We start from the raw sequence: 27,209 nt of genomic DNA on the forward strand, positions 1-27,209 counted from the left end.
CAAGGACTGAAACTACACATGTACAGTGGCATGCAAAAGTTTGGGCACCCCTGGTCAAGATCGGTCAAGAATAAGACGTATGTTAAATGTGAACAGTTCAGCAAGTGGAAGATTCAATTATCTCCAAAAGGAAAAGGAAACTATCACAGCGAAAATAGTAAATATCTTGTCTGATACCTTGGTCAAAGTTATCTGAGAGCTCAAGTCTCCTGAGTTTCTCTTTCTTTTGCAGGCTACTGCTTTGTTTCCCTTTTTCACTCTAAGATCGTAGAAAACAAATAAAAATATCGCAAAAGAGTGTTTAATGTTTACCTTTATGCCTTTTGGAGATCATTTCATCTTCCACTTGCTTCACTTTTTCACATTAACAGAATTTTTTATCTTCTGCCCAAACTTATGCATGTTACTGTATGTGAGGTTTGATAGACAACAACTCATGTTACATGTAAATATTAAACACATACCTCAGACCACTCTGTAGCTCTAAATATATACAATTACTGATTAGATGAGTGTTGAAGATAACTATGCAGCGGCTCATGTGAAATACAGGAACATATATAAAGGTACCTGATAAACAGGATGTGGTGTAGTATGGAGTAAACAGGATTTGAAAGTTTTGATTGGAAAGTGCTTGAGTGTATGTGACATCCTGCTGTAGATCCCCAGTCATATTTTCAAGACGAGTTCGAGTTTGAGTTTGTCATAATGAAATCCTAACAGTAGAGAAGGACACAACACTAAAACTATGGGATAACACATTTATAAATTTAGAGTTCATAAAACACTTTAGAATGTTTGTATAATTGTGCATATTTGCTATTGTCTTTTAACCTATCTTTTCTCTCTCACAGCCCCCCTCCCCCTCCCCTCAAGAAGCTTATGCCTCTTGTCAGGCCATCATTGTAAATAAGAACTTGTTCTTAATTGATTCTGCCTGGTTAAATAAAGGTTAAAAAAAGAAAAGAAAAAAAAAAGAATGTGACCATGTAATAATCAGATCCTGTCCAGAGACTGACACAGTGGTCCAAGAGGTAGCATAAGATATAAAAAATAAAACTTGCTGTCAGTGTGAGATTCCAATGAAACAAAAAAACCCCACACCAATTAAAAAATGTTGCAAAGTTCTTGTATCTGCACTTCACATACCCCAGGAATACAATATTAGGTGTGTGTAAATATACTATATTTAAAAAATAAAAAATCCAAATGGTGCCAAATCATGAATCCCAATGTTTAATAAGCAGATAAAATCAGAAAAATACATGCTGAAACAATGCTTAATATCATACGTGTGTTATACAGATGGCCAATTACATAAAAAAAAGACTGGACAGATGTTCCAGTCAGCTATTACTGAATTGTGCCATAAAGTAAACACATTTCTGTTTCTGTATGCGTCCACTCAAGTCGAGCAAGACACAACACTGGAGTATGAAGTGTTCTCAGTTTTACTAAAAATGACATGTTACTTCCAAATGACCACAATAAATATCATGTTAATGATGAAAACAAAATTAGAGATTTGATTTCTTAATCTAGTTTTTTCCATATAAAAATGTCAGTGTCTATTTTCAGTCTTCTAGTAAATAAACAGGTGATAATAAGTGTCAAAACTCTACTGATCTCAGCTTCCTCTCCTCCTTCTCAGTAAGCGGCTGCTGGGAGAGGATTTTGTCATGCAGCCGGTGGTGTTTGCCTATCCCCAGCTTGGGTAGGCCTCGGTTCAGACCCTCCAGCAGCACACACGACTTGCACAGTGACTGGCTGGAAATGTAGCCACAGCGGTTACAGGTCCCCTGCACCGGCATCTTCACGCCCTCTCGCACAGACAGGTTCTCGCCGGAGTGAATGATATCGATGATAGAGCTGGAGCGTACACTCTCCAGATCCTTTAAAAAGGTCCTAGCATAGCCACGGTAAGCATTGGGAGAGTAGATACACTCTGTGGAAAAGTAGTCCAACTTCTTAAAGTAAGCGTACAGAACAATCTCTTTCTCATAAGCGTATTTGAGGGGTTTGCAGCGTGGTACGACCCCTTCACCCTCACTAGCTGTGGAGATGGCAGTGCAGCGCCGCAGTCGAGCTATGTCCCCTCGCAAGACATTCATCAATACTGTTTCTGCCACATCATCAGCATTGTGACCTGTGGGGAAAAAACACATCAAGCTATTAAAACACATCCTAATTAATATTTCTTAGACAGTAAGACTGAGGCTGCTATCTGATGTCAATGGTGGCATTTTAACAGTGATATTTGAGGTTACCTGTGCATATCTTGTCCACTTTGAGCATGATGGCTCCTCTGTCTAGAGCCTGCCGTCTGAATACCCCACAGAAGGTGCAGTTGTTTTTCAGCCCCACCTGCTTCACTATAGCGTCCATAGTCCAGCCGTACAGCTCCTCGTACGACACAATCTTCAGTGGCAGCTCATACTGTTGCTGATTCCTCTTTACGGTCTCCAATGAGTCGTCCCTGTAGCCCGTGATTCCCTCATCCACTGAGAGAAGCATAAGTTCAAGGGCGTAGTTGTATCGCTCATTTAGGACCTTCATCACATGTGCGAGTACTGTAGAGTCCTTCCCTCCTGAGGCAGCAATTCCAACTATCTCCCCGGGTTTGAAGAGCTTTGCTGCCACAATCGTCTGGTGCACCTCCTCCTCGAAGGCCCAGAAGAAACACTCCCTGCACAGTGAGTGTCCTGTTTTTGGACGTTTCAGCACTGCTCGTTTGTCAGCACAGCTGCTGCACAGGACAGGCATCTTGACTGCTGAAGGAAGTGCATTGAGTAATGTTAAAAAATTAAGTAATAGATAAATGTTCATCATCAACATCTTCATGCCAAAGTCCTGTGAATAATATAACCCACAGTAACGCGTCTTTCTGTTGCAGATGTTTAAGTACACCTAACACACTGCACTTTCTATACATGACTGGATCAATGTGTTGGAATCTGTAGTTATATTTCATAGAGGTATCAAATCCCATCCATTACCATGTTCCCACTTAATATAAGGGAGTTTTGTAATATTCAAACATGGCCGTGAGATCCCTACATGTGGACTGGTTGATTCTGTCTGTGCTTTGGTGAAGCTCTTATCAGTCATACATATTATTTCTCTACACAAGAGCTCACCACATAGAGTAGGCTAGCTACTACAAATCTGGCAGTTTGTCCCAGTTCAATATCACATAGTGATTCTAGCTAGGTTACTGATATGATGCTGTATGGTTATGGTTAATTAGCACATTGAATTTACTGCAGCTGTTAGTTGATGGGCTGTGACACGAAGTGAGACAGTTATTTACAGGAGATATTTCAGCTAATTCACATTTAACAACATATCAGTCACAGAAGGAGCTAAGTATCAGTGGACTGGTTCGTGTTTACGACAATGCAGAATTTAATAGTTCAACAGAATGACTGATAAAATGCCTTTAATTATTGTTTTACACCAAATGTACCTCGAATAGGAAACGACGTGTTTTAAACTCCAGGTTTGTTCCCAGTGACAAAACTACTTGAGCTGAAGTTAAAGCTTCATAATGACTGAATACCAATGAACCACACGAGGAATCACACTTAAATTAAAGTCCAACAACACAAAACTGTAAACCACCAGACCGTCAACATTAAACGTGTTTACAGCCGCTAGCTAACTTCAGCTAACAGTCAGATTTATGAGGTGATACTTTCATACCAAAGTTTCCGGTGAACCGACGACTGAATTGAGGATGGGAGGAAGAAATAAACCACGAAGAGTGCCCACAAAATAGAACTTTTATAACATAAAATCCCTCAGTTTTACAGGACTGGGATCAGTAGCATGTTGCTTCATCATGTGTCGTCAGCTCTTCCTCACCGGAAAACTCAGAGTTGAGCGCAGCTGCTGCGCCACTGCAGCACAGCCTATTGGTCGGAGGTGGAAGTGCAAATGAAAACTGCTGCTTCTACTGATCAAACATGGACTATTGAAAACAAACAATTAAATTAAATTAAACATTACTGAAATATCTCTACGTCATACTGTGGTGTCCCTGTAGCCTATTAGTAGGGAGAGGACAAATCAGAGGTGAATCACACAGGCAGGTCGAGTGTAAGCAATAAGAATTTATTATTAATTTGCTTCAACGACTGTCACTACTGTAACAGCTGCAATAGACATCAAGATGCTTTGAGGTGTAAATAAAGGGGAAAGGGGGTTGCTGCTGGAGGGGAGCAAGGCGGTTGAGGTCAGGGTTCATGACAGGAAAAAGTCACAAGCTTAGTTGACGGGGTGAAAAGCGCCCCTCTGATGCCACTGCATGTCTCTGATGCGTCGAACCGACTGGATCTGAGGAATCTGGGCTCCGAACTCAGAGTTGTCCTTATACTCCCCCTTTTCAAACAGGTACTGATAGCCTCTGTAGCCTGGATACTGATAGCCCACCCAACTGGAGCACCAGGGGCACAGGGAGGAGAAAGAGACAAGACAGTTAGAGGTCAAAGGACAGTAAAAGTAAAAATAGAGCATCATGCAATATTTTCCTCCTGAAGGATGGACTCACGTGCCACTCTGAACCCGAACAGAGGAGACCTTCTCCTGGTAGCCGTGTGCATGAAAGCTGGGGACATCGTCATCTATGATTTCTATCTTCTTCCCTGCAAAGCTGGGGTTTTCGTAAAGGACAATCTTGTGCTCCTGGCTGTCCTAAAGGGGGCATCAGAATAACCCAGTGGTTGATTTCAAGCCACAGATGGGATGACTTATTTTCTTATTCAGAAATAACAGAAAGTCCCTTCTTACCACTTTAATCGGGCGGAATGCAGCAATGGTGTCACTGCGCCTGCTGTTGGTCCAGGAATCCCAGCGAGGATACTCCCCCTTCTCAAACACATACTGCTCCCCCTTACAGCTGGCCTGCTCATATCCCACCCATCTGAGAGGGACAGGAGAGACAGACAGAGGGCTGTGGTTGGTGCAGGGGCAAAACAGGAAAGAGAGCTACTATACGTGAACAACACATTCATTTGTTTTTCTGTCCCTCTCCTCAGTCAAGAGTCGGCCCCTCTCTGTCTGTCTGTCTGTCTGTCTGTCTGTCTGTCTGTCTGTCTGTCTGTCTGTCTGTCTGTCTGTCTGTCTGTCTGTCTGTCTGTCTGTCTGGTTATAAAAATCATTTCCTTGTTTTCTGTCTGTCTCTGACCCACACTCACGGTCCACACAGCACCAGTATGGAGCCCACTTTCTCCACGCCTGCTTCCTGGAGGTTGTTGCAGGGGCCAGTCAGCTCATGGCAGCGTCCCTGGAAGTTTTCCTGCTCATAGATAACCAGCTGTGTTGGGAGAAAAGAAGAGAATATATCTGTTCACCACGATGAGAGAGTATCATCGGTCTCAATATTTCCATCTGTTGCCAATCTGATGCATGGAAGATTCAAATATCTAGATAGGGACAGTGCTTACACCAAGGATGAAGTTGTAATTGTGAAATAGCCAGTCTCTACTTGTCGGCTTCTTTTCCTCTCACCTTAAACGCACTGGTGCCTGGCTGCTGCTGCTTGGATGCAGGGTTCTGGTGGTCTGTGGCCATAGTGAACGGATCGGCAAGGATGAAACTGAAAAGAAGCACAGACTAGTTTTATTTTTTCTGATAAATTTCTATAGACATCTATGTGATCAAAGAAAATGTATATTTAAAGCTGATGTATGAGCTGTTCAAACTGCTGTTTGTCCATCTTTTATGGGCTATATTTTCTATTATTTTCTAATATGCAAAAGTGCCAATTCCTCTCCCTCCAAAACAAATTCAGAGCCATCTGAAAATAGAATCAGCGCCATGCAGCATGGGATTTAGATTGTAGAGATTCAACCTAAAACATAGTTGCAAAAGGAAAACAAATAACAGTAAAAAAAAAAAAAAAAAAAAAGTATATAGAGATGTAAACTTGACAATATAGAGCACAATGGACATAAACCCCTTACCAGTACCTGTCTGTGCCAGTGTGTTTGTGATGGCACGATCAGCCCAATATATACAGCACGCCTAGGGGTGGAAACTCTGCCAACAGTACCCACAGCGTCCAAGCCGGCCTGCAGATCGGCCTGCCATAGGCCCAGCAGACTGAAATGAGGGGTCACCGTGTAGCCTCCCCCCACCCCGGGGTGTCACACTCCCACAAAGTTATTTCATTAGTTGTCAGTTTTGTCCAGCCAGTCATTGTTCGATATCCACATGATTCAGCACAAACAGTGCCAAGAGTCCCACACCTACAATGAGAGGGAGAGAGAAAGAGAAGGATTGTAAAAGATGGGGTTTAATGTGCTGGAGAGATTGGGACTGGACTGAATAACAGTCCAAACACTGTTGAATATTTACACAAGTGTAGGTTTATTTAGTATTTCATTTCTAGAAAACTGTAGTATTGTTCAATGTGACTGTCCATTGTTTCTGCTGTTTGCAGAGCTAAAAGAGTGCAGCTCCTGAGGTTGGCCTCAAACGAAATCAAACAAGTTTGTCCTGTTGACAGAAAAAGTTCAGTGACAATAATTATACAAAAATACATGTAGTGAAAGAACAGTCATTTTCAGGTGCAGTGGTTTTCATGGCATTTCATCTCTTTCCAATAGGATCATATTATCAAATGTTACACACAAACAGCCCAGTTCCCTGAAATCAGTGTCATTCTGTGCGGCTGCCTTTTCTTCTCTTTTCCTCTTTTTTCTCCTAAAATAGTGATTATCTTATAACCAGCAGATTTCTCTTGTAACCGCCTGGGAGGGATTGATTCTTGGGGTGGGATCCACTCAACTAATGACCTAATATCTGAGTGCTGCAATCTAACAAGGAGACAGAGGTTAAAACATCCACTGAACAGACACAACACTGAAACAAATCCATGGCCTTTTTTGAGAATTCATTTAGGATGATTACTAATTTGATGAAAAACCTGATTTGTAGTTTCACTAATATTCCAGTGTTCAGTGGCTTTACTCGCTCAAAATATAAGCAGATCAGTTACAACATAAAACCTGTCACCAATGGGCTCTATGCACAGCTCCACTACTTCCTGAACTGCTGCTCCTTTATTTCCTGTCTTACATTATTGGACAAACTGATTAATCCAGGTGTGTCTGACCATTGTGTCTACTCAGGCACACCTGGATTAATCAGTTTGTCCAATAATGTAAGACAGGAAATAAAGGAGCTGCCTTAAAGGACAATTCCAGGCGAATTCAACTCGGGGGTGTATTTTCATATCATTTTAGGTCTAAAAGAATGAATCTGAAGATTTTCAGTTTAATCGCTCCTGTTTTGCGGTAGCTGCGTCTGTCCCCGCATCGCCATGGCAGCAATGAATGGGAGTGGATGTAAGTTCCGCTGTTTAGGCTGTTTCCAGCCCTCAAAGCCGCATTTTTTTTCCACAGACAGCATCAGATGGCTACTCAAACATGCACCGAGAAGTTTATTTACTTCAAGCAAGCCGACCTAATTCAAAGTCTCCCGGAGTCTCGCCCGAGCCCGAAGTTGCAGTGCTAGTGTATTCAGGCGCAGTAGGAGCTACCGTTTGTGTCATAAACACAGGAATATCAACTCTTTACTTGCTTGAAGTGTACATTTTTTCCACAGACAGCGTCAGATGGCTACTCAAAGATGCGCCGAGAAGTTTTTTTTACTTGAAGCAAGTAAAGAGTTGATATTCCTGTGTTTATGACACAAACGGTAGCTTTTCCCACTGCACCTGAATACACCGAGCACGGCAACTGGGTCTCGCGCGAGACTCCGGGAGACTTTGAATTAGATCTAGTTTTACAAACATGTCGGCTTGCTTGAAGTAAATAAACTTCTCGGTGCATGTTTGAGTAGCCATCTGATGCTGTCTGTGGAAAAAAATTGCGGCTTTGAGGGATGTAAACAGCCTAAACAGCAGAACTTACATCCACTCCCATTCATTGCTGCCGTGGCGATGCGGGGACAGACGCAACTACCGCAAAACAGGAGCGATTAAACTGAAAATCTTCAGATTCCTTCTTTTAGACCTAAAATGATAGGAAAATACACCCCCGAGTTGAATTCGCCTGGGATCGTCCTTTAAATTCAGGAAGTAGTGGAGCTGTGCATAGAGCCCATTTTAATTGGGTAATTTAATTTAATTTAATTGTGTATGGCAGAGCAGGACATAAATACTAAATGTGTGACTTATCAGGACAGATAAGGTGAAGTGCATAGACATGGATGGCCTGTTTCAATGTAGAAGCAGTGGTCTGATGCAAGAAAGTGCTTTAACTAAAATTCACTGACATTTTTTCCTGTGGTTGTAGTGATACTTTACATGTTTACTCCACTACCTCTAATAATAATAATAATAATAATAATAATTATTATTATTATTTTATTTTATTTATATAGCACCTTTCATACATGAAATGCATCTCAAGGTGCTTTAAACAAATCATCAAACAATTAAAAACAATATTAATCAACAATCAGGCAGTAAAAATACACAGTGACAATAAAACAGTAGCAGTGATAAAACAAAAACAATCATACGAATAAAATTAGGCCAAGTTAAAAACAAATCAATTTGAGGGAAAAAATAAAAAGATAAAAGATACCATAGTCAGATCCCTAATTATATGCTCTGTTAAAAAGAATTTTAAAAAAAGTTAAAAAAAAATGTTTTAAGTCTATTTTTGAAAATAGAGAGAGTATCTGCCCCACGAATTTGAATTGGAAGTTGATTCCAGAGAAGTGAGGCCCAAAAGCAAAAAGCCCTGTCTCCCATACTACTTTTTAATACTCTAGGCACAGCCAGCAAGCCTGCATTTTGGGATCGCAGAGTCTTATTTGGGTGGTAGGGAACTATAAGGTCCTCAAGATATGAGGGTGCCTGACCATGTAGTGCTTTATATGTTAGGAGGAGAACTTTAAAATCTATTCTAGCAGTTACTGGGAGTCAGCGTAGAGAAGCCAAGACAGGAGAGATATTGTCTCTTTTTCTCGTCCCAGTCAGGACATGGGCAGCAGTGTTTAGAACTAATTTGAGTGTCCTTAGTGACTTACTCGGACAACCCGACAGTAAAGAGTTACAGTAGTCAAGTCGTGAAGTCACAAATGCATGAATTAATTTTTCAGCGTCCTTTAGAGATAGATGGGATCTGATTTTGGAAATGTTACGCAGATGAAAAAAGGCAGTTCTTGAGATTTCTTTAATGTGAGACTCAAATGATAAATTCTGATCAAAAATAACACCAAGATTTCTGACCGTGAAGGCTGAAGTTAAAGAGATGTCATTTAAAATAACAGTATCATTGACTAGTTGTTTTCTAAGATGTTTAGGACCTAGTACAATAACTTCAGTCTTATCTGAGTTGAGCAGCAGAAAGTTACGAGTCATCCATATTTTAATATCCTGCAGACAAGCTTGAAGTTTAGAAATTTTGTTGGTTTCGTTAGGTTTAAAGGATAAGTATAACTGAACATCGTCCGCATAACAATGAAAATTAATGTCATATTTTTTAATAACGCTACCAAGAGGAAGCAGATATAAAATGAATAGAATTGGGCCAAGTACTGATCCTTGTGGAACGCCATAGCTCACTTTGGTGTACAAAGAGGATTCATCATTAACATGTACAAACTGAGTTCTGTTAGATAGGTAGGATCTAAACCAGCTTAATGCAGTACCTTTGATACCAATTAGTGTGTCTAGTCTCTCTATTAGAATTTGATCATCAACGGTATCGAAAGCCGCGCTAAGATCAAGCAGAACAAGTACAGATAGACATCCCTCATCTGATGCAATTAAAAGGTCATTCGTGACCTTAACCAGAGCAGACTCTGTGCTGTGGTGCCTATGAAAACCTGATTGAAACATTTCAAATAGACAATTATTCTGTAAAAACTCATTTAATTGATCTGCTACCATCTTCTCCAAGACTTTAGAAAGAAAGGGAAGGTTAGAAATTGGCCTATACTTAGCCAGAACCTCTGGATCAAGCGTGGGCTTTTTAAGGAGAGGTTTGATTGCAGCTACTTTGAAGGATTGTGGTACATAGCCTGTTAATAGTGAGGGGTTAATCATATCTAATAGAAAAGTGCTAACCTGGGGTAACATGTCTTTGAGTAATTTAGTGGGAATAGGGTCAAGGAAACAAGTAGCTGATCTGGAGGAGGTGATTACTGATATTAATTGCTGAGACCCTAGTGGTTTGAAGCAAAAGCAAGGTGGTTAGCTGGTCCTGTAGCTGAAACAGAGTTCGCAGTGTCAGTGTCACAAGAAGGCAGTAATGTCTTGACTTTCTCTCTTATAGATAAAGTTTTGTTATTAAAAAAATTCATAAAATCATTACTTGATAAGCTTATAGGAATAGCTGATTCAGCAGAGCACTGGCTCTGTGTCAGCCTGGCAACAGTACTGAAAAGAAACCTGGGATTATTTTTGTTGTTCTCGATTAAAGCTGAGTAATAGGCTGCCCTAGCAGCATGAAGTTCCTTCTTGTATAATTTGAGGGTATCCTGCCAAAGTACTCGTGATTCCTCCAGTTTAGAAGAGCGCCATTTCCTCTCTAATCTGCTGTGTTTCTTGTTTTAATTTTCGAGTCTGAGAATTGTACAATGGGACAGTGTTACTGTGCTTAAGCATCTTTCTTTTCAAAGGAGCAATAGAGTCTAGTGTTGTACGTAGTGAATTTGAAACTCTATCCACAAAGTCATCAATTTGGGAAGGGCTATATGTGACTGGAGAGACCTCAAATGTGTTGAGACAAGGTATTGAACCCAGAGCTAGTGGAATCAGTTCTGCAAATTTACTTGAAGTATCATCAGAAAGAGATCTTGAATAATAGTATTTGTCTGTTGTTGTGTAGCCAAGTATTGAAAGTTCAAAGGTAATCAAGTAATGGTCAGATAGGAGTGGAACATGTGGAAAAACTGTTAGGTGATCAACTTCAATACCATATGTCAGTACGAGGTCCAAGGTATGATTAAAGCAATGAGTTGGTTCATGCACACACTGACAGAAGCCTACTGAGTCTAATAGTGAAATGAATGCAGAACCAACAGGGTTCTTTTCAATTCACTATATTAAAAGTGGCTGTGGGTACAGCCACTTTTAATATACATACAACATAACATAACATAACATAACATAACATAACATAACATAACATAACATAACATAACATAACATAACATAACATAACATAACATAACATAACACAACATAGCATAACACAACATAACATAACATAACATAACACAACATAGCATAACACAACATAACATAACACAACATAGCATAACACAATATAACATAACACAACACAACACAACACAACACAACACAACACAACACAACACAACACAACACAACATAACATAACATAACATAACATAACATAATGGCATAACATGACATGACACGACACAACAGTACATCATAACACAACACAACACAACACAACACAACACAACACAACACAACACAACACAACACAACACAACACAACACAACACAACACAACACAACACAACACAACATAACATAACATAACATAACATAACATAACATAACATAACTGTATGTTATGTTATGCTCTTTGGGACCTCAGAGACCTGACTATAACAGTCAGTATGAACAGAGTATATATGATTAAAGTGAATCAGACCGGGGCCCATCATGTCTAAAGTGCTCCACCTCCACCACTTCAGAGTGCTGTTTGTGGTGCATTCAAGTGTGTTTTTTTGTTTCATTATCTAAATTAATCTAATAGTGGAATATGTCTGTATAGGACAGATGGTCATATTGAGGCACAAAGAGGATTTTTTAGTAAATATGTGTCTTTGAATTGTTGTGATCAAACACATATGCAGCTGATCTTGTGTTTTCACTTCATTACACCTCATTTCAGTTTACAGTAACAGAACCAGGAAAAGGCAGCGTGAAGGAGCACTTGTTACGTAATTGTCTGTTTCTGAGTCTTGAGTTAAACTGAGCTGTTTATTGCAGAGCCATCTGCCACTTGCTGATTCAAAATGCTATCCTAAGCGTTACAACTTGTTTTAATATAAAACATAAGCATTTGCATTTACCAGGGATTCAGTCAAATGATCTTAGGAGAAAAAAACCCAGTTCCATATTGTGGTGCAACACTGTTTTGCGTACATCTGAATCAGAGATGTGGGTGTTAGAGCTCATGTCAACAAGGCTCAATGCTACAGTGAAAAGCACAGACTTCACTGTAATGCTGAAGGTGATTCTGTAGCCTAAAAATAGTCAAAATGCTACCGATGTGTTTTCTTATGGCTCACAGCTGTGAGTGCACATGTTACTGCAGGTATTGATTATTGTCATGTTAGAAAATCTAAAGCATAGTGAAGAAGTCTTGTCTTTGTCTATGTCAAGTGGATACATTTGTCTCTTCTGACTCATGTTTATATGTTTGAATAAAAACACATGAACATTACATTAAAACATTAGCCTGCATGTGTAATTTTTAGTCATCATTTAAAGTAATTTTCAGTTTGGACCCGAGGGCTGAAATGTTACCTCTCAAACACATAAGTTTAATATATTTATTATTCCTTCCTGATGTTCACCTGGTGACTGTTCATCATTAGAATCATTAACCATCAAAATCACAATGATGACTGTGGAAGGGAATGCGGTGCACTCTGCTTTAATAGTGAGCACGCAGTATGACATCATCTCCAGTGCTGTTGAACAGATGCATGTCCACATGTTCATTGAATAAGTCATGTGCCCCTAATGCTGGATGAGCTGTCTGACTTAAGTGGGGGAAACACAGGCAGTAAAAGTGGAGCATGTGCCTTGGAAATTAATTCACTTTAAAACATCTGCAGTATGTCTCGAGGAAAAGTATCTGCCACATGTGAGCTACACTATTTCCACTTAAATATCCTCTCTGATTGCATTTTTCCCCCCACATCTCTACTATCTCAGCTAAAGTCACCATTTCCACCTTGAAGTACAATTATGACATTACCAGTAAACAGGGTCAACTCCAGGTCAAACAACTTTTATTCGCCACTGAAACATACATGGCACTCCTCTCTGGGCACAAGCAGCGTTTGCCATGGTTAGGTTAAGGCAGAGGGCAGGCACTGTTGGCAGCGTTGGGGGGAGGCTGTGGGAGGGGCTGAAGGGGCAGGGGAGGATCCTGCTCAGCTGGCTCCAGCTGTTGCAGGGGGCGCAGGAGGTGCGGGGTCGGGGTCGGGGCCGGGGCCAGGGCCGGGAGCTGGATCTGGATCAGCAACGATGAAACAGCCCCTCTTGTGCCACTGCATGTCCCGCACACGTCGGACAGACTGGATCTGGGGCGCGGGGGCCTCCCAGTCGTTCCAATGCTTGAAATCTCCTCGCTCGAAGATAAACTGGCGGCCTCTGTAGCCTGGGTACATGTAGCCAACCCATCTGGAGGAGGGGAAAACAAACCCTGGTGTTTGTCTTAGGAAATACAAACTTATAATAACTTAAGAGTCTGACAACTTAAACAGGAAAACACAACGTTAATAGATGAAATGGGATGAAGGGAAGATCTTACGTTCCATTGAGAGCCTTGACACTTGCTACACGGTCCTGAAAACCGTGGCCCCACAAACTGGGAACATCATCGTCAACAATCTCCATCTTTCTACCAGTAAATCCAGGGTTCTCATACAGGTGTAGCTTGTGTTCAGCACTGTCCTGTTGAGGAGAAACACAAACACAGAAAAAGTAGGTGAAACAATGAATGTATGTTGTGTAGGAGAGACATATAGTAGTTGTGTATGACATATAGGCAGTTGCTATTTGAAGCACTGCACATGTTCATGTGTGGACAGGTTTGAGCTGGGTTACTCACCACTTTGAGTGGCCTTAGAGACAAGAGGGAGTAGCTGCTCTGACTGTTGGTCCAGGTGTCCCAGCGTGGATACTCGCCCTTCTCCAGAATAAACTGCTCCCCTGTGAAGCCATGCCGATCATAACCCACCCAGCTGCCAGGAGGAAAAAGAAGGAGAGATAACTTTTATCTAAGTAACACATCAAACAACAGTGGGTTAGCAGCACATTTCATGTGTTGAGTTCCATGATAGCTGCACTTTACTTACGGTCCTGACTCAATTATCACAGATCCAACCTTCTCCAGTCCCTTCTCTGACACATCTTTACACTCTGCAGAAAACTCCGCCTTGCAGCCCTGGAAATTCTCAAACTCAAACAGCACCACCTGGACCAGAGAGAGAGAGAGAGAAACCTGCATGTTACCAGACCTCCAAGAACTGGTGTTGAATATCAATAAAGACTTGACTCATGTGGTGATGATATGATACAGATACAGGTACCTTATATGTGGCTCCAGCTCCACCCTGGCTCTTCCCAGCAGCCAGCTGCTCCGGGGCACTCTGCTGCTCCGACATCCTCCTGATCCACTGCTCCTCCACTTTTTGGCAGCAGCACACACACAGACAAAGCACCATCCATCATACAAGCACACACAGGGGGGAAAGATATACACACAGGAGGAAGGCTCAATGTCACAGTTGCAATTTATAACTCACCCTTGAATAGGAGGATTGAATTAATTTAGGCTTAAAGTAAAGTAGCAATCATGTGTGTACTCTTCTGTTAACATTACATCAACTGAATACGAAGCTGAATTAGAAAAGACTACGGCCTGATTCACCCAAGTACACACTCATTCCTTCATCAGCTTCAGTTACAATCCATGAGTCCTCCAAAAACTGGGTCTTCACTGACGCACCCTCTAACTCCATTGCACTGGCACTGATACACCACTGTTATTGATTCCTATGTCCAGAATGAGGCTTTTACCTGGGTATGCCTGCTAGGAAGTGGTAGTGTCCCTCTTTCTCTGTGCCACTTGGTGTTTGGTGGGGTTGAGCCATTAGAGGGCAGGGACAGGGGGGGTATTTATGGTTTATTTCTGGCCACAACAGCAGAAAAGGGGGAGCTGTTGATACAGCAAGTCTGTCGCTTACATTGTGTCCGTAACGCTGCCTCTCAATAGGCAGCTGTGTTGGCACACGCTGCCCTGCCCGGCGGCCTGGCTGCCAGTGAGCGCTGTTTGCGGGCACAGGGAGAGGGAGCCAAGAGGATTCAGCAAACAGCCCTGCTCAGCATAAACACACACACACACACACACACACACCAAACTTCCGCACACCTTTCTGGCATATTTGGGTTGGTGTCATCAGGGAGACTAAATAATTCCCTTTTATTAGTTTCTACAAAAAGTTACTTTTGTTACTTTCAGCAATGACACCGATTTGATCAGATTTTCATAGAAACAAAAGCTCGACACACACCCACAACAGAGAAAAAGAGGCTGTAGCCAGAGTCCAGTAGTTTTTATTAAGAATTTATTCACTTTAGGACACTGGCCAGTACAACACAGTGCAATATACATCTTTACTTTCAAATAAAAAAAGGACAAAGAAGGACATAAAAATAAACCCTCTGATTTTTATGACAAAGTAAAACATCCATGTACATAGAAACCAGGGACAATCACTCCAAAGACTTGATCAACACATTCACTTGCATTGCATGAGCACTCCAACGATACAGGAGGCAAAGCATGGCCAACAAGAGGGAGCAGAGGTCAGTGCTGTAGTGCATCAAGTGACAAAGTGCTTAACAGAAGCGCAGAGTGGGTGGATGGCAAACATGAGGAGTTCAGCCATTAAGCAGGTGCAAAGAGTCACATCTGTTTGGAGTTACACAGAGGGGTAGAACCATTTCAACAATGTAGTGAATGAACCGACCCGGTTCAGTGTCAACCAGCACCCCGACTCTGAGCCAGTCTGAGCAAAGCCTGCTAAAGATTGTGCATGCACATTAATGGGGTGGGGAAAAAACGTTGTCAAAAACATGATCTAGGAGTGTGAGGGATACATGTATGGCTTATAATGGATGCTCTCAGCTACAATCATTCTAATAAAGGGAAGAAGACAGGTTGAGTAGTGTTTACATAAAAGATGAACGAATGTGTTTGTGCTGACAAGGAGTGTCCATGATTGACAGAAGCAAAACTAAAGTTGGCCACAAGTCCCCCATGGATCTTCCACAAAGACAAAACATATTTAGACAAAAGACATACAGTCCATACAGTACGCAGTAACTGTGACACTGTCAGGTTGTAGGCTCTAACAAATGAAAAGGCTGTGCAGCCTCTGCTGTAGTGTCACATCTGAACGTTGCTTTCAAAACTAGCTCTGTCTTTGTTAAATCAATGATAATACAAATATAACATCTCCTGATTACATTTACTAACATGATATACACTCCTGCTGACAATCAAGTCAGTGGTGATTTGTTCTCTATGTTCAAAGATCATTAGCATCTGAAATGTTATCCTATGGCAACGCTTGACTGACTCCCACCTACGACTTCCACAGGTGAACACATGCAGGGACGACGCAGACGCAGCCAAGCTGTACATATCAGTGGAGGAAGGAAACTAAATACAAACATCTTGTAAGGGATGGGCTGGATTGTCCTCCAGCTGAACCATGAAGCACATCCAGGATAAAGAGGTGATGTGGTCCCACAAGAACTGTCTTTTCTCCCCCATTTTTCCTGGTCCCTGGTCCCTGTTAAACCCTCCTGGTGCAGGAGAGCTCCCGCAGGTTCAAGCATGAAATGGATAAAGAAGAGCAGTCCGATGTTTCTTTTTTTTCTCTCTCCGTGTTTGCTTTTTTCTTTTTCCACAAAACAGAGACTCTCCATAAAAAGGCACCATGCACATTTATTGACCCAGATGGGAGAGAACAAAAACAAACCAAAAAAAAACAAATAGAAAAGAAAAAAAAAATACATCAGCAGCTGTAGATTCACCTCTCCTGCTCTCTGGGTCAAACGTTAAGGCTTCTGTTTCATATAGATTCATCTGTTAAGGCAACCTAGAGGAGAGAAGGAGAGGAGAATGGATGGTTAAATCATTTAGGAGCTATAGTTGGCTTTTTGAGGTTTTTAGAAAGACACATTTAGGGTAAACTCTAAAAAAACGTCCTCACCTCATTATTATCTTAGCTCTCATTTTCATATTGACTCAAGCGCTTCTTGGACTTCAGCTCTTTCAACCACTGGGGCGAGTCTTCCTCACTATAAAAACACGACAAAGTTAACAAAAGGTTCAAGCTAGAAAGCAGAGAGCTGAGAATATATCAGTCATCTCATCTGTGCAAATGGTGTCTCTTACCCATTTTCTTTGCCACCAGGTGGGGGCAGCACACGCGCTGCCCGGGGAAGGAAGGGGGACTTTGGAGAGCGAGAAAGCTGGGAGGGAGCGGGAGCAGGTCCATCAGTTTGATTGTCAGAGTCACCCCTCTTCTTCAGCTGGGCCTGGAAACAGGAATGAGCCATTTGAGAACGTTCAGGTGAGTTGGAAATAAAAACAGTAGAAAACACAGTGGGCTTTGATATCACAGAAACTGATTCCAACTGCTGACATGTGTTTCATTTGAAGAGGGCTTTCAGTAGATCTGTTGTTTGGTGATGTCTCACCTTTAAAGCTGAAGGGTCCATCCCGGGGAACAGGGCGACCCTCTGTGGTGGAGAGGCAACAGCAGGGGGGCCGTCAGCTCCTCTGGTCTGCTCCTCACAGTCTGAGTCATCGTCCTTAGTCTCAACCTTTGTCTCTGTCAGCATGTAATGTAAAGTTATGAAGTGGGCTGCAGTTATACATTCAGTTTTGCATAAACACTGAGAGCGTCAGTTTGACCATCTGTTTAACGTAAACTGAGAGGGAAGAGCATTGTATCGAGATTTGAGTTGGTTTTCTTTGGCCTAAAGAAGAAAATCAGCTTTAAAGGGTAATTACGGTCAACCTACAGACCCTGGATGTTGATAACAGCTAACCCCGGACTCAGAGGGGAATAGCACTAGCCTATCATAACTAAATATTGGTGAAATGAAGGAGTTTCTCTGCAGATAATGTGTTATTTAGAGGCTGCATTCTGCTGCTCCATTATACGGATATACGCGGCTCTCGGCTGGAGCTCATTTCATCACAACGACTTGTAATGACACCAAAGTTATCTGGGTGAGGAAATGATCGGATTTTATGCTAGAAATAAGGTCCAGATTGTAAAAAACAGTAATTATCCTTTAAGATGACAGCTCTAGGGAACATGCCAACCTGTGGAGTCTCTGTACAGCCAGTCCTCCGTGGCCCCTCCCTCTCCCTCAGCCAGCACAGCACTCTGACGGGCAGCTCTGCTGGGCCGTGACCGTGGCGCCCGTTTCTTCCCCAGCTGAGCTCTGGAGCGGAGAGCGCTGGTGTCTAACAGAGCGGTCGGAGCCTGGACGTCAAGACACAGAGGGACTAAACATGAGCCCAGATGTAAAAATACAAGACTCACCAAAAGCACAAACAGACACAAACAGATAAAAAAACACACACAGTCAGAGTGAGGTCAAAAGAACAGAGCTGTGGTTAAATCAGGTGACACTTACATCAGGGAAAGGGAGCGGCTGACTGTCAGAAGAGGATGGGGACAGGAGGCCATCCAGAGTGTCAGTCTCAAACTGTGAGGCACGGTCAGCCGGTGTGTGTGGGGGAGTGGGCTTCCTGGGAGAAGGGCTGATGTTGCTCTCTGAGCTGGGAGTGGCAGGGGTGAGGCTGAAAAAAGGTTTGAAAAAAAGAAAACACTCAGTTAGAAAACTCTTCAGTGTGGTTTTTGTAACCGCATTTACAATCAAACCATCTGAGTCTTTTTTTTCTTCTTTTGTTCCTGTCAACACCGTGGGAGGCTGTGATTTACGTGATGCACCTAAAAGCATTCTGCAAGCCTTACCTGTCACCAAGACACAGACAAACAAAAATACCACTGCAGTTTCACTTGTTTTTTTTCCCCACAAGTCTCAATTACTTTTCATTCTGATAAATACTGGTTGATATTGTGATGTTATTTTTCGGCCACAGGAGGTCAGTAACAGATTGCAATGTGATGCAATGTGATGCAATGTAACACAGCAATCTGTGTGTGTTAGGAGGCAGTGCTGCTGCAGAGTCTAAAACCAACAAATGCATCAATTCATCCTGCTACAGCAGTTCTGCTCTGTGGTGAACAGGTTCAATCGCTCATTAGGAGGATTAACTAATGTTTGCATTGACTCTGTGAGGGGAACTGTTTTAAAAGGAAGAAACAATAATGAAGTCGCTATTATCTAGTTTTGTGTACTCAGTTCTTCATCAGAGCAAACACAATATTGGAAGATGGTCTGAATGTCACATTTTTTTCACCTTAAAAAAAAGGGGGGAGTAGTGTAATTCATGCATATAAATTACATTATATAATTCATTATTATAAAATTATAAATTATATATATATATTTTTTTTATTATTATTATTATTATTATGGAGCTTCTCCACTACTACCAACTCAGCTGGGCATTACTTGATTTGCCATCTTTCTGAAGCACTGTAGGGGGGTCTGGGGCCACTCCCCCAGAAAAAAAAAGAAGTGATTTTTAACACATAAATGAGGCATTCTGGTGTACTCTGAGGAGAAAATAAAGGGAAAAGACAACATTGCTTCAGATAAAATTAAAAAAAAAAAAAAAAGCCCATTTAGTAGGCCTACTGACTAAGCTTCCTTTCATTGTAATGACAAGAATGGCTAAAGTGTATGAAAGTGAACTCAGAAGTGGTCTAATAATAAATAATAATAATTCATTTAAAGCAGATATCAGTGGCACGGCCGTTTCGGCTAATGCTGTGTTCAAGGCAGGCTTTTGAAACCGTAAGTTACAGCTTCAAGTCACAACTACGACTTGGTAGCGTTCCAGGTAACCCGTAGCTCGTGTTTTTACCGTCCTGTTGTCTGTGAAAGTTCCCTATAACGGCCACTCGTAACTTCCGACCCGTGAACTCGTACCAGATCGAACTGGTATGACTTCACAGGAGGGAAAAACACAAAGTACGAGTTTCCTTGAACGCACCATGAGTTAGCAGCCCCCGCCCTTGTCAGGCATCAATTGGTCCTCGTGCTACGTCACCACATTCACGCGCATCCCTTGGCTGCACACACAGCCCTTCATGCCGTTCTCTCCCCTCATTGGATAACACTTGTATCCCACAAGGAAAATTTTCTCCTCGGGTTACAGCAGAGCAGAGTGACGGAGAGACTCGTGTTTAGGCTGAAATACTTCATGTAAGTGATTGCTGACGGAAAATAGGACTATTTAGGACTTATATTAACAAAAACATTCCACTGATATCTGCTTTAATTTATGTAGCGCTTTTCAATAACCCAAAGACGCTTAGTCTTTGCGTCTAGTGTGGAGCTGTGGCTGGAGAGCAAAAACAAAAGTCATTTGTTAAATCTTGGCCTGGTCCAGCCTTTCAAAGGCCGTTTCCTCTGCTTCACCATGGACCTCTTTCAGGCCACACTGTCTTCTTCCACCACGTCTGCCCTATTCTCATCTCTATCAGATGTTAAATATGAAGGGAGGCTCCCACATGAGCTTTATATTTGTCCTGGGATCTTCAGCCAACTATGGTGATAGAGTATTTTAGCCTACCCTTAGCAGGTAGCACACACATGTGCACACACACACACACACACACACACACACACACCTGTTGCTGTGCTGTCTCTCTCTGCTCCTCTGCTCTCTGGACTGGGCTGCCTGCCTGCCCTGGCTGTTCTTTTGGGCTCATTGTATGTGAACATGGACGGCAATCCGACCGGACGCGCTGGCTGGTGCCGAAAATATGACTCGGTCTGGCCTGGCTGGACCTTGGGCTACTTCTTTTTTTAGGGGCACTAACGTAAGCGGGTCACTTGCAGCACCACGCCGGACCGGGCCGGTCCACTGACCCACCGTCTGCCCCTGCTGGCGCGAGTCACCACGATTGCAGAAACTTCTCCCCTTTTCCGTTTAACAAAGCGCCCTGTCAGTGCCCGATCCGTACCCGGAACACAATCCGTTCCAGACTTCTGCGCATGCGCCGTTTTACGGCATTAGCTTAAAAGCTATGCTAACTGATAGCCTAGCAGTAGAGCAGCTAAAAGTCCGCCGTAGCGTTGTTAAAACGTCACTTTATTCATTTTAAATATTTTTTCATGCGAGAAAGTCACAGTTTAGAGTCCTAATCTGTGGTCAGTTTATCCAACTGACGTCTGTTTGGAAGTTTGCTCCGAGGTTTTGGGAGAAGTGCAGAGCTAGCTGGGAGCAGCTACCTGGGAGCAGCCAATATCGCCACCGGGAGCTAACGTTAGCTAACTGCTCGGCTCATCTCAGAGGCAGCAGCCGGCCGGCTGAGGTGATCGACCGGTCACCCAGACGTCGTCATGCCGGTGGAGAAAGGAGCAGATTAATTTATGGTCTCATTGATTAGTTTGTGTAAATGAAAAGTGAAGCTTCAGGTGTGTGCTGGTCAGAGGAGCATTGCTGACTTGCTGCTGTCTGTATGTGCAGAAATCACCACATTTACATCAATAAATAAATGTTTTACAATTAACTGATTGGTCTACATTACATTTAATTTTATCAGAAATAGAACAGAGGGGAATTCGTTGCGACGTGCTTGTGTTTTTCCTCATAGACTGTCTGTGTTTTCATCCATATCCGCGGTGTCTGCCGTAAACTAAAAGAAGGGGGGAAGTGCACATGTGCGTGCGCATGCGCAGACGCGTCTGGAACGGATCGTGTTCCGGTACGCGATATTTTTTTTCCTACTATGGCCACCTATGGCCACGCCAAGACCCGCCTTACTCCACCTCTGATTGGCTGCCTCTGCAAGGCTAAGCCTATCCCTGCATCTTACCCTAACCTTAACCACTCCCTTCACACGCCTAAACCAACCGTCTTTGCCTAAACCTAACCGTCAGAGTCGAGGGCATCGTGATAAGCCAATCAGAGGCCTAGTAAGGCGGGTCTTTGCCTGGCCATAGCAGGAAAAAAATTTTTGCTTCCGGTACGGATCGGGCACTGACACGCCTGTCACTACCCGATTTGCAACGCTACCCGATTTGTGACAAAACACGCCATCTTGGACAGCTGCCTACGCAACTCCACTTGGACAAACTTCATTTGAGCACTGCCCGATTTGCGTACAATCGCAAGTCTGCTTAAAATACGGTACTGTGAAAATGATTTAAAAAAAAACAACAACCTGCGGACGTCCGTCATAAGACAGCCGCGGCAGACTCGTTTATTCAGTGAGTGTTGTGGTAGTTGTGATTGTTTGTGGTTGTCATGGTGATGAGGCCGGCGAGAAAAGACGAGAGTAAACACTAAAAGTCCGCCTCTGTTCCTGTTTTCTGAGCATAAAGATCCATACCACCACAACCAACTTAAATAAAAAGATAAACTGTCTCTGGCGACGCACACAGGGCAGTGATCCTAAGTCATTTGACCCTTTGTTGGCCTTCTGATTGGTCTGCTGTTCCACCAATCAGAGCGCTTCTCCCCATGTCACATGTTGCACAACATTCTAAGGTTGGACAACCCTGGAATGAAACCCTATGAAACGAGATAGGTAGACAGCAATTTTTTTGGCAAAAACTACTTCATAATTTTTCAATATGGTTAAAATGTGCCTGGGGTTCCTGCAATAGCAACTCACGATATCTGGAACGTGTAAAATGATCGAGGGTAGGCTTACTCCGTTGATATTTACTTTAATAACAGCGCAAACATCTAAACAAACCGGCATAAGAAGAGCGTCTCTGTAACCAAGGCAACAACACATTAACTGCTCTGCGCTACAATGTTCCAGTTGCTGTGGCAACATTAGTTCCGTTATAACTATAATATGACATCTCCCCCTTTTAAGTTATCCTCAATAACATAAATGCAATAAACACATAGAGTAACAGCCAGAAAATATTTCATATTCAAACATGTATCCTTAGCATGTTGTAAATTCTATTTCTATAATAAATACATTTACCCTGAAAACATTTCCCCTCTATCTAAGGTAATCCACACAAGATGCCATAAATTGTAATAATAATAATAATAGATATCAAACTCGAAATGCTATTTACTTAACTCATCTGTAAATTACTAAATCAAATATTATTACATTAAACTTAACCAAGGCACTTTCACAATCACAAGATGATTTTCAGTTTACATATTTCATTCTTTCTTTCTCTCTCTCCTCTTTTTTTTTTTCAAAAAAAATTGTCTTTCTGTTTTCCCAATCCCCCCAAAGGCCATATGGTTGACACATCAGTGTCTGTCTACAGGACTAGCCTGTTGACTGGTCTGCACAGTCGTCCAGCTCTGGTTCGATACTGTCCTGATGTCTGTGCAGGGGTGTGTGTGTGTCTTGTGAGTTCCTTCAGACTAGAAGAAACAGTCTCTGGAGTGATAACAGTTCCTGGCTGGGAAATCACTCCTGTACTCTCAGCTGATGAAAGTAGTGTGTCTTGGGCAGGTTGTGAAGAAAGATCTGCCCGGAGATGGCGGCGGTTCCGCCTCAACACTGCTCCTTGTGATGTGTTGATGGTGTATGACCTTGGAGTCACACACTCTTTTGAAACGACTGCTGGTGTCACCCAGGCCTTTTCCTGATCCAGCTTGGTGAGGACTGTGTCTCCAGCTCGTAGTGGTGGAAGAGGTCTGGCTCCATGTCTGCGATTGTAGTAGAAAGCTTGTTTTGCCTTCTCACCAGCATCTTTCTGTTTAACAGTCTTTCTGTTGGGCCATTTAGGTTGAAGATTCTTCTCTAATGTGGGGAGTGTTGTTCTGATCTTTCTCCCCATTAACAGTTCTGCTGGACTGACTCCCGTAGTGGCACAGGGAGTTGATCTGTAGCACATGAGGGCTATTACTGGGTCTTCTTGTCGGAGGATTCTCTTTGCAGTCTGTACTGCTCTCTCTGCATGACCGTTTCCTTGAGGATGGTGAGGACTAGACGTGATGTGTTTGAAGTCTAGCTGTCTTGCCAGCTCCTGGAATTCTGCGCTGGAGAATTGAGGACCATTGTCACTCACCACCTCATCCGGGATCCCAAACCTTGCAAAGGTTGCTTTAAGTCTCTGAATGACTTGAGCGCTTGTAGTTGATGGTAGGTGCAGCACTTCGAGGAACCGTGAGTAATAATCTGATATTACCAGGTAGTTGTTTTTGTTGTGCTCACAGAGGTCAAGAGCTATTCTTTTCCATGGACGGTCAGGCAGTGGTGTAGAGATGAGTGGCTCTTTCTGTTGGGCCCGCTTTTGCTCTTGGCATGAGTGGCATGACATCACTGTGTTCTTGAGTTCTGCAGAGAGTCCTGGCCACCAGACCGAAGATTTTGCTCTGTCTCTACACTTTGTTAGCCCCTGATGTCCATCATGTATTTTCTGTAGGATGTCGGCTCTCTGTGACTGTGGAATGACGATCCTGCTTCCACGTATGAGCAAACCATCAGCCTCTGATAGTTAATTTTTCACCTTCATGTACGCTCTGACGTTTGGTGGTGCATTTCCACTGTATTCTGGCCATCCGCTTCTTACGAATTTGATGACAGACTGCAGCTCGCTGTCAGCTGCAGTGGCCATTTTGATGCTTTCCATCCTGCTTGGAGATGCTGGGATGCCTTGTACCACCGAAGCTACATAACACTCCACCTCGCTGTGTGTGTCAGTTTCTTCTTTTGTGTAAGTCTGTGGGCTTCGGGACAAGGCATCAGCGACGAGGAGAGTTTTTCCTGGCACATATACAGCAACTGGTTTGTACCTCATCAGCCGCATTAGAAGACGCTGACATCTCAAGGGAACATTATCGATGCTCTGGCTGTTGATGAGTGGCACCAATGGCTTATGATCAGTCTCAAGCCTGAATTCATCTAGGCCACACAGATACTTATCAAACTTTTCACAAGCCCACACACCAGCCAGACACTCCTTCTCTATCTGGGCATAGCGTGTTTCAGCTTCTGAGAGACGTCTGGAGCAGTAGGCTACTGGCTTCCACTCTTCTCCGTGGAGCTGAAGCAGCACAGCTCCCAGTCCATAACTACTGGCGTCTGCAGATACAGCTGTAGGCCTTGTGACATCATAAAAGGAAAGAACAGGTGCTTTTGTCAGCATTCTTTTAATGTCCTCAAAAGCTGCCTGCTGTGAGTGTCCCCAGGTCCAGATGTTCTTGCTCTTTAGCAGCTCATACAACGGCTGTCCCACCGCAGCAAGGGCTGGGACGAACCTCCCCAGGTAATTCACCATGCCGAGGACTCTTTTTAGCTCCTGCACATTTTCAGGCGGTGGCAGCTGGTGAATAGCCTCCACTTTGTCAGGGTCTGGTCTGACTCCTGACTGGTCGATGAGATGACCCAAGAAGCGTAGCTGGCTCTGTCTGAGGGACCATTTCTCCTTGTTGAGTTTCAACCCTGCCGACTCAACACGCTGCAGCACCTTCTCCAGTCGGGCATCATGTTGCTCCATCGAGGTCCCATAGATGAGGATGTCATCCATGAAGACTGCCACGCCTTCCAGTCCTTCTAAAGTCTCCAGCATCTTGCGCTGGAAGATCTCCGGTGCACTTGTTATGCCAAAAGGTAGTCTTTTGAAACAGTATCTGCCAAAAGGTGTTATAAATGTTGTCAGCTTGCAGCTGTCTGGATGCAGAGGGATCTGCCAGAATCCGCTGGCAGCATCAAGGGAAGAAAACACAGTTGCGCCGCTCAGCTTGGCTGTTATCTCGTCTGAAGTTGGTAGGATGTAGCGTTCTCTTTTGACTGACCTGTTTAGCTTTGTCAGGTCAACGCAGATTCGGGCTGTGCCTGTGTTCTTCTTCAGGACTGGTACCATGGGAGCGCACCATTCAGTAGGTTGTATCACTCGCTCGATGACACCATCCTTCTCCATCCTCTGTATTTCTTCTTTCACTTTCTCTAACATGGGAAAGGGCACACGACGTGCAGTGTGCACAGCATATGGTACAGCATCTTCTCTTAGCTGGATTTTGACTGGTTCAGTTTTTAGAGTAGCATGCTCACTGTGGGTTAGATGGCTGCTGATGCATTTTAACTCATCTACTCGCCTCACCAGGTTCATCCTCACTGACAGGGCCCGGCTGAGGAGATTGTTGACTCTACGTCCACGTACTACGTAGGCTGTGAATAGATAGTCTTTACCTTTGTGGCTGGCTGTTGTGTTGAAGCGGCCCAGACACAGCAGCTCACCTCCAGGGCTGTCCAGAGGAATGTCAGGTGGGTCCAGTGCTCTCTCAGGGGTGAGTGTGTGAAATGTGTCCTCAGTTATGACAGTGACATCAGCTCCCGTGTCAATCTTGAATTCTACTGGACAAGAATCCACTTGAAGTTGCACAGTCCACTGTTCACTTTTTTCATTAGCATCACACACTGAACCCAGGAAATAAGAGGTCTGCCCAGCTCTCTCAGTCTCTGTGACCTCATTCACTGACCTGCTGCGACATACTCTGGCCCAGTGTCCCATTCTGTGACAGTTGTGGCAGGTAGCTCTTTCTGCAGGACACTTCTCATCTCTATTATGCTGTGTTTTCCCACATTTGCCTCATTTCCCCCCCATTTTCTGTCCTTTGCCTTGCCTTGTTGACGCTGTTGTGGTTTCCAGTTTGTGCTTTTCCGTTTAAACTGCACCTCCTGTACTGATCCCGCAGCGTCTCCTTGCAGACTCACTTGTGTCGTGACCTCCTCCGACTGTCTGACGGTCTGTATTGTGTGCGTCAGCGTCAGGTCCGACATCAGCTGCAGCCTGCGGGAGAGCTCTTTATCCATCATCCCGACGACGATGCGGTCGCGGATGTTTTCCTCTCGAGTTACTCCAAACTCGCAGTGCTCTGACAGATCATACAGGGCTCTGATGAAACATTCTGCCTTCTCACCCGGCCGTTGGACCCGTTGGTAAAAACATGCCCGTTCGTGGATAACGTTCCTCCTCGGAAAAAAGTAGTCGTTAAACTTCCCCATGACGATGACAAAGTCATTACGGTCCTCCTCTTGAGCAAACGTGAATGACTTAAAAATGTTTTCTGCCTCGTTGCCCATGGCATAAATCAGGCAGCTCACTTGTACTTGTCCCTCGTCCTTGTGAAGCTTTGTTGCGACTCTGTATCGCTCGAACCGTTGCTTCCACTCGGGCCACTCCGTCGGCTTGTCAAACGTAAAGTTTTCCGGAGGGTTAACTTCGCCATTTCTTTCTTCTTGCCGTCTGTCTTCTTACTTTATCTCTTAATCGTCCGTTGAATTACTTCTGACACAATGTAAAATGATCGAGGGTA

The 27,209-nt window shown here is 43.3% G+C and overlaps 4 protein-coding genes across 5 annotated transcripts in view; all 4 read right to left on the reverse strand.

Moving 5' to 3' along the window:
* Positions 1 to 995: 995 nt before the first annotated feature.
* ctu1 (cytosolic thiouridylase subunit 1 homolog (S. pombe)) lies at positions 996 to 3,872 on the reverse strand. The gene is made up of 3 exons (XM_085787410.1): positions 3,703 to 3,872; positions 2,268 to 2,771; positions 996 to 2,146 (listed from the first exon to the last, which is right to left on the reverse strand). The coding sequence occupies exons 2-3, from the start codon at positions 2,761 to 2,763 to the stop codon at positions 1,611 to 1,613; spliced, it is 1,032 nt and encodes a 343-aa protein (XP_085643536.1). The 5' UTR covers positions 2,764 to 2,771; positions 3,703 to 3,872; the 3' UTR covers positions 996 to 1,610.
* Positions 3,873 to 4,092: 220 nt separating this feature from the next.
* crybb2 (crystallin, beta B2) lies at positions 4,093 to 6,085 on the reverse strand. Of its 2 annotated transcripts, none has more exons than XM_085787412.1 (6): positions 5,970 to 6,085; positions 5,509 to 5,596; positions 5,196 to 5,314; positions 4,789 to 4,921; positions 4,550 to 4,692; positions 4,093 to 4,435 (listed from the first exon to the last, which is right to left on the reverse strand). In XM_085787412.1, exons 2-6 carry the CDS (start codon positions 5,569 to 5,571, stop codon positions 4,267 to 4,269), a joined length of 627 nt encoding a protein of 208 aa, XP_085643538.1. In that variant the 5' UTR covers positions 5,572 to 5,596; positions 5,970 to 6,085; the 3' UTR covers positions 4,093 to 4,266. The 2 variants fall into 2 exon arrangements, with proteins under 2 accessions (XP_085643538.1, XP_085643537.1); XM_085787411.1 differs by having other exon boundaries at positions 5,964 to 5,988.
* Positions 6,086 to 13,003: 6,918 nt separating this feature from the next.
* On the reverse strand, positions 13,004 to 14,932 carry LOC146981850 (beta-crystallin B3-like). Its single transcript, XM_085787413.1, has 6 exons — positions 14,816 to 14,932; positions 14,326 to 14,423; positions 14,092 to 14,210; positions 13,845 to 13,977; positions 13,545 to 13,687; positions 13,004 to 13,414 (listed from the first exon to the last, which is right to left on the reverse strand). The coding sequence occupies exons 2-6, from the start codon at positions 14,398 to 14,400 to the stop codon at positions 13,165 to 13,167; spliced, it is 720 nt and encodes a 239-aa protein (XP_085643539.1). The 5' UTR covers positions 14,401 to 14,423; positions 14,816 to 14,932; the 3' UTR covers positions 13,004 to 13,164.
* Positions 14,933 to 15,339: 407 nt separating this feature from the next.
* The window catches only part of LOC146981851 (uncharacterized), a 44,645-nt gene continuing 32,775 nt past the window's right edge, over positions 15,340 to 27,209 (reverse strand). The window contains exons 8-13 of the mRNA XM_085787417.1: positions 18,461 to 18,626; positions 18,144 to 18,306; positions 17,510 to 17,643; positions 17,205 to 17,347; positions 17,020 to 17,107; positions 15,340 to 16,905 (exon numbers count right to left, since the gene is read on the reverse strand). Coding sequence (XP_085643543.1) covers positions 17,032 to 17,107; positions 17,205 to 17,347; positions 17,510 to 17,643; positions 18,144 to 18,306; positions 18,461 to 18,626 — 682 coding nt within the window. The 3' untranslated portion in view covers positions 15,340 to 16,905; positions 17,020 to 17,031. The remainder of the gene's footprint in view (positions 16,906 to 17,019; positions 17,108 to 17,204; positions 17,348 to 17,509; positions 17,644 to 18,143; positions 18,307 to 18,460; positions 18,627 to 27,209) is intronic.

The sequence above is a fragment of the Trachurus japonicus genome, chromosome 9 (genome assembly GCF_045865225.1).
Source record: "Trachurus japonicus isolate A0001 chromosome 9, Traja_1.0".
NCBI classification, from domain to species: domain Eukaryota; kingdom Metazoa; phylum Chordata; class Actinopteri; order Carangiformes; family Carangidae; genus Trachurus; species Trachurus japonicus.

Bases quoted from the DNA above. Each gene is read 5' to 3' on its own strand.
- ctu1 (XM_085787410.1), bottom strand. From the start codon at position 2,763: ATGCCTGTCCTGTGCAGCAGCTGTGCTGACAAACGAGCAGTGCTGAAA. The intron at 2,147-2,267 runs GTAACCTCAAAT...TTTTCCCCACAG, and splicing joins AGTGGACAAGATATGCACAG to GTCACAATGCTGATGATGTG.
- LOC146981850 (XM_085787413.1), bottom strand. From the start codon at position 14,400: ATGTCGGAGCAGCAGAGTGCCCCGGAGCAGCTGGCTGCTGGGAAGAGC. The intron at 13,688-13,844 runs GTGAGTAACCCA...TCTCCTCAACAG, and splicing joins CTCTAAGGCCACTCAAAGTG to GACAGTGCTGAACACAAGCT. The intron at 13,415-13,544 runs GTAAGATCTTCC...CCCCTCCTCCAG, and splicing joins GTCAAGGCTCTCAATGGAAC to ATGGGTTGGCTACATGTACC.
- crybb2 (XM_085787412.1), bottom strand. From the start codon at position 5,571: ATGGCCACAGACCACCAGAACCCTGCATCCAAGCAGCAGCAGCCAGGC. The intron at 4,922-5,195 runs GTGAGTGTGGGT...TGTCCCTCTCAG, and splicing joins ATACTGGTGCTGTGTGGACC to ATGGGTGGGATATGAGCAGG. The intron at 4,436-4,549 runs GTGAGTCCATCC...CTGGTGCTCCAG, and splicing joins GTTCGGGTTCAGAGTGGCAC to TTGGGTGGGCTATCAGTATC.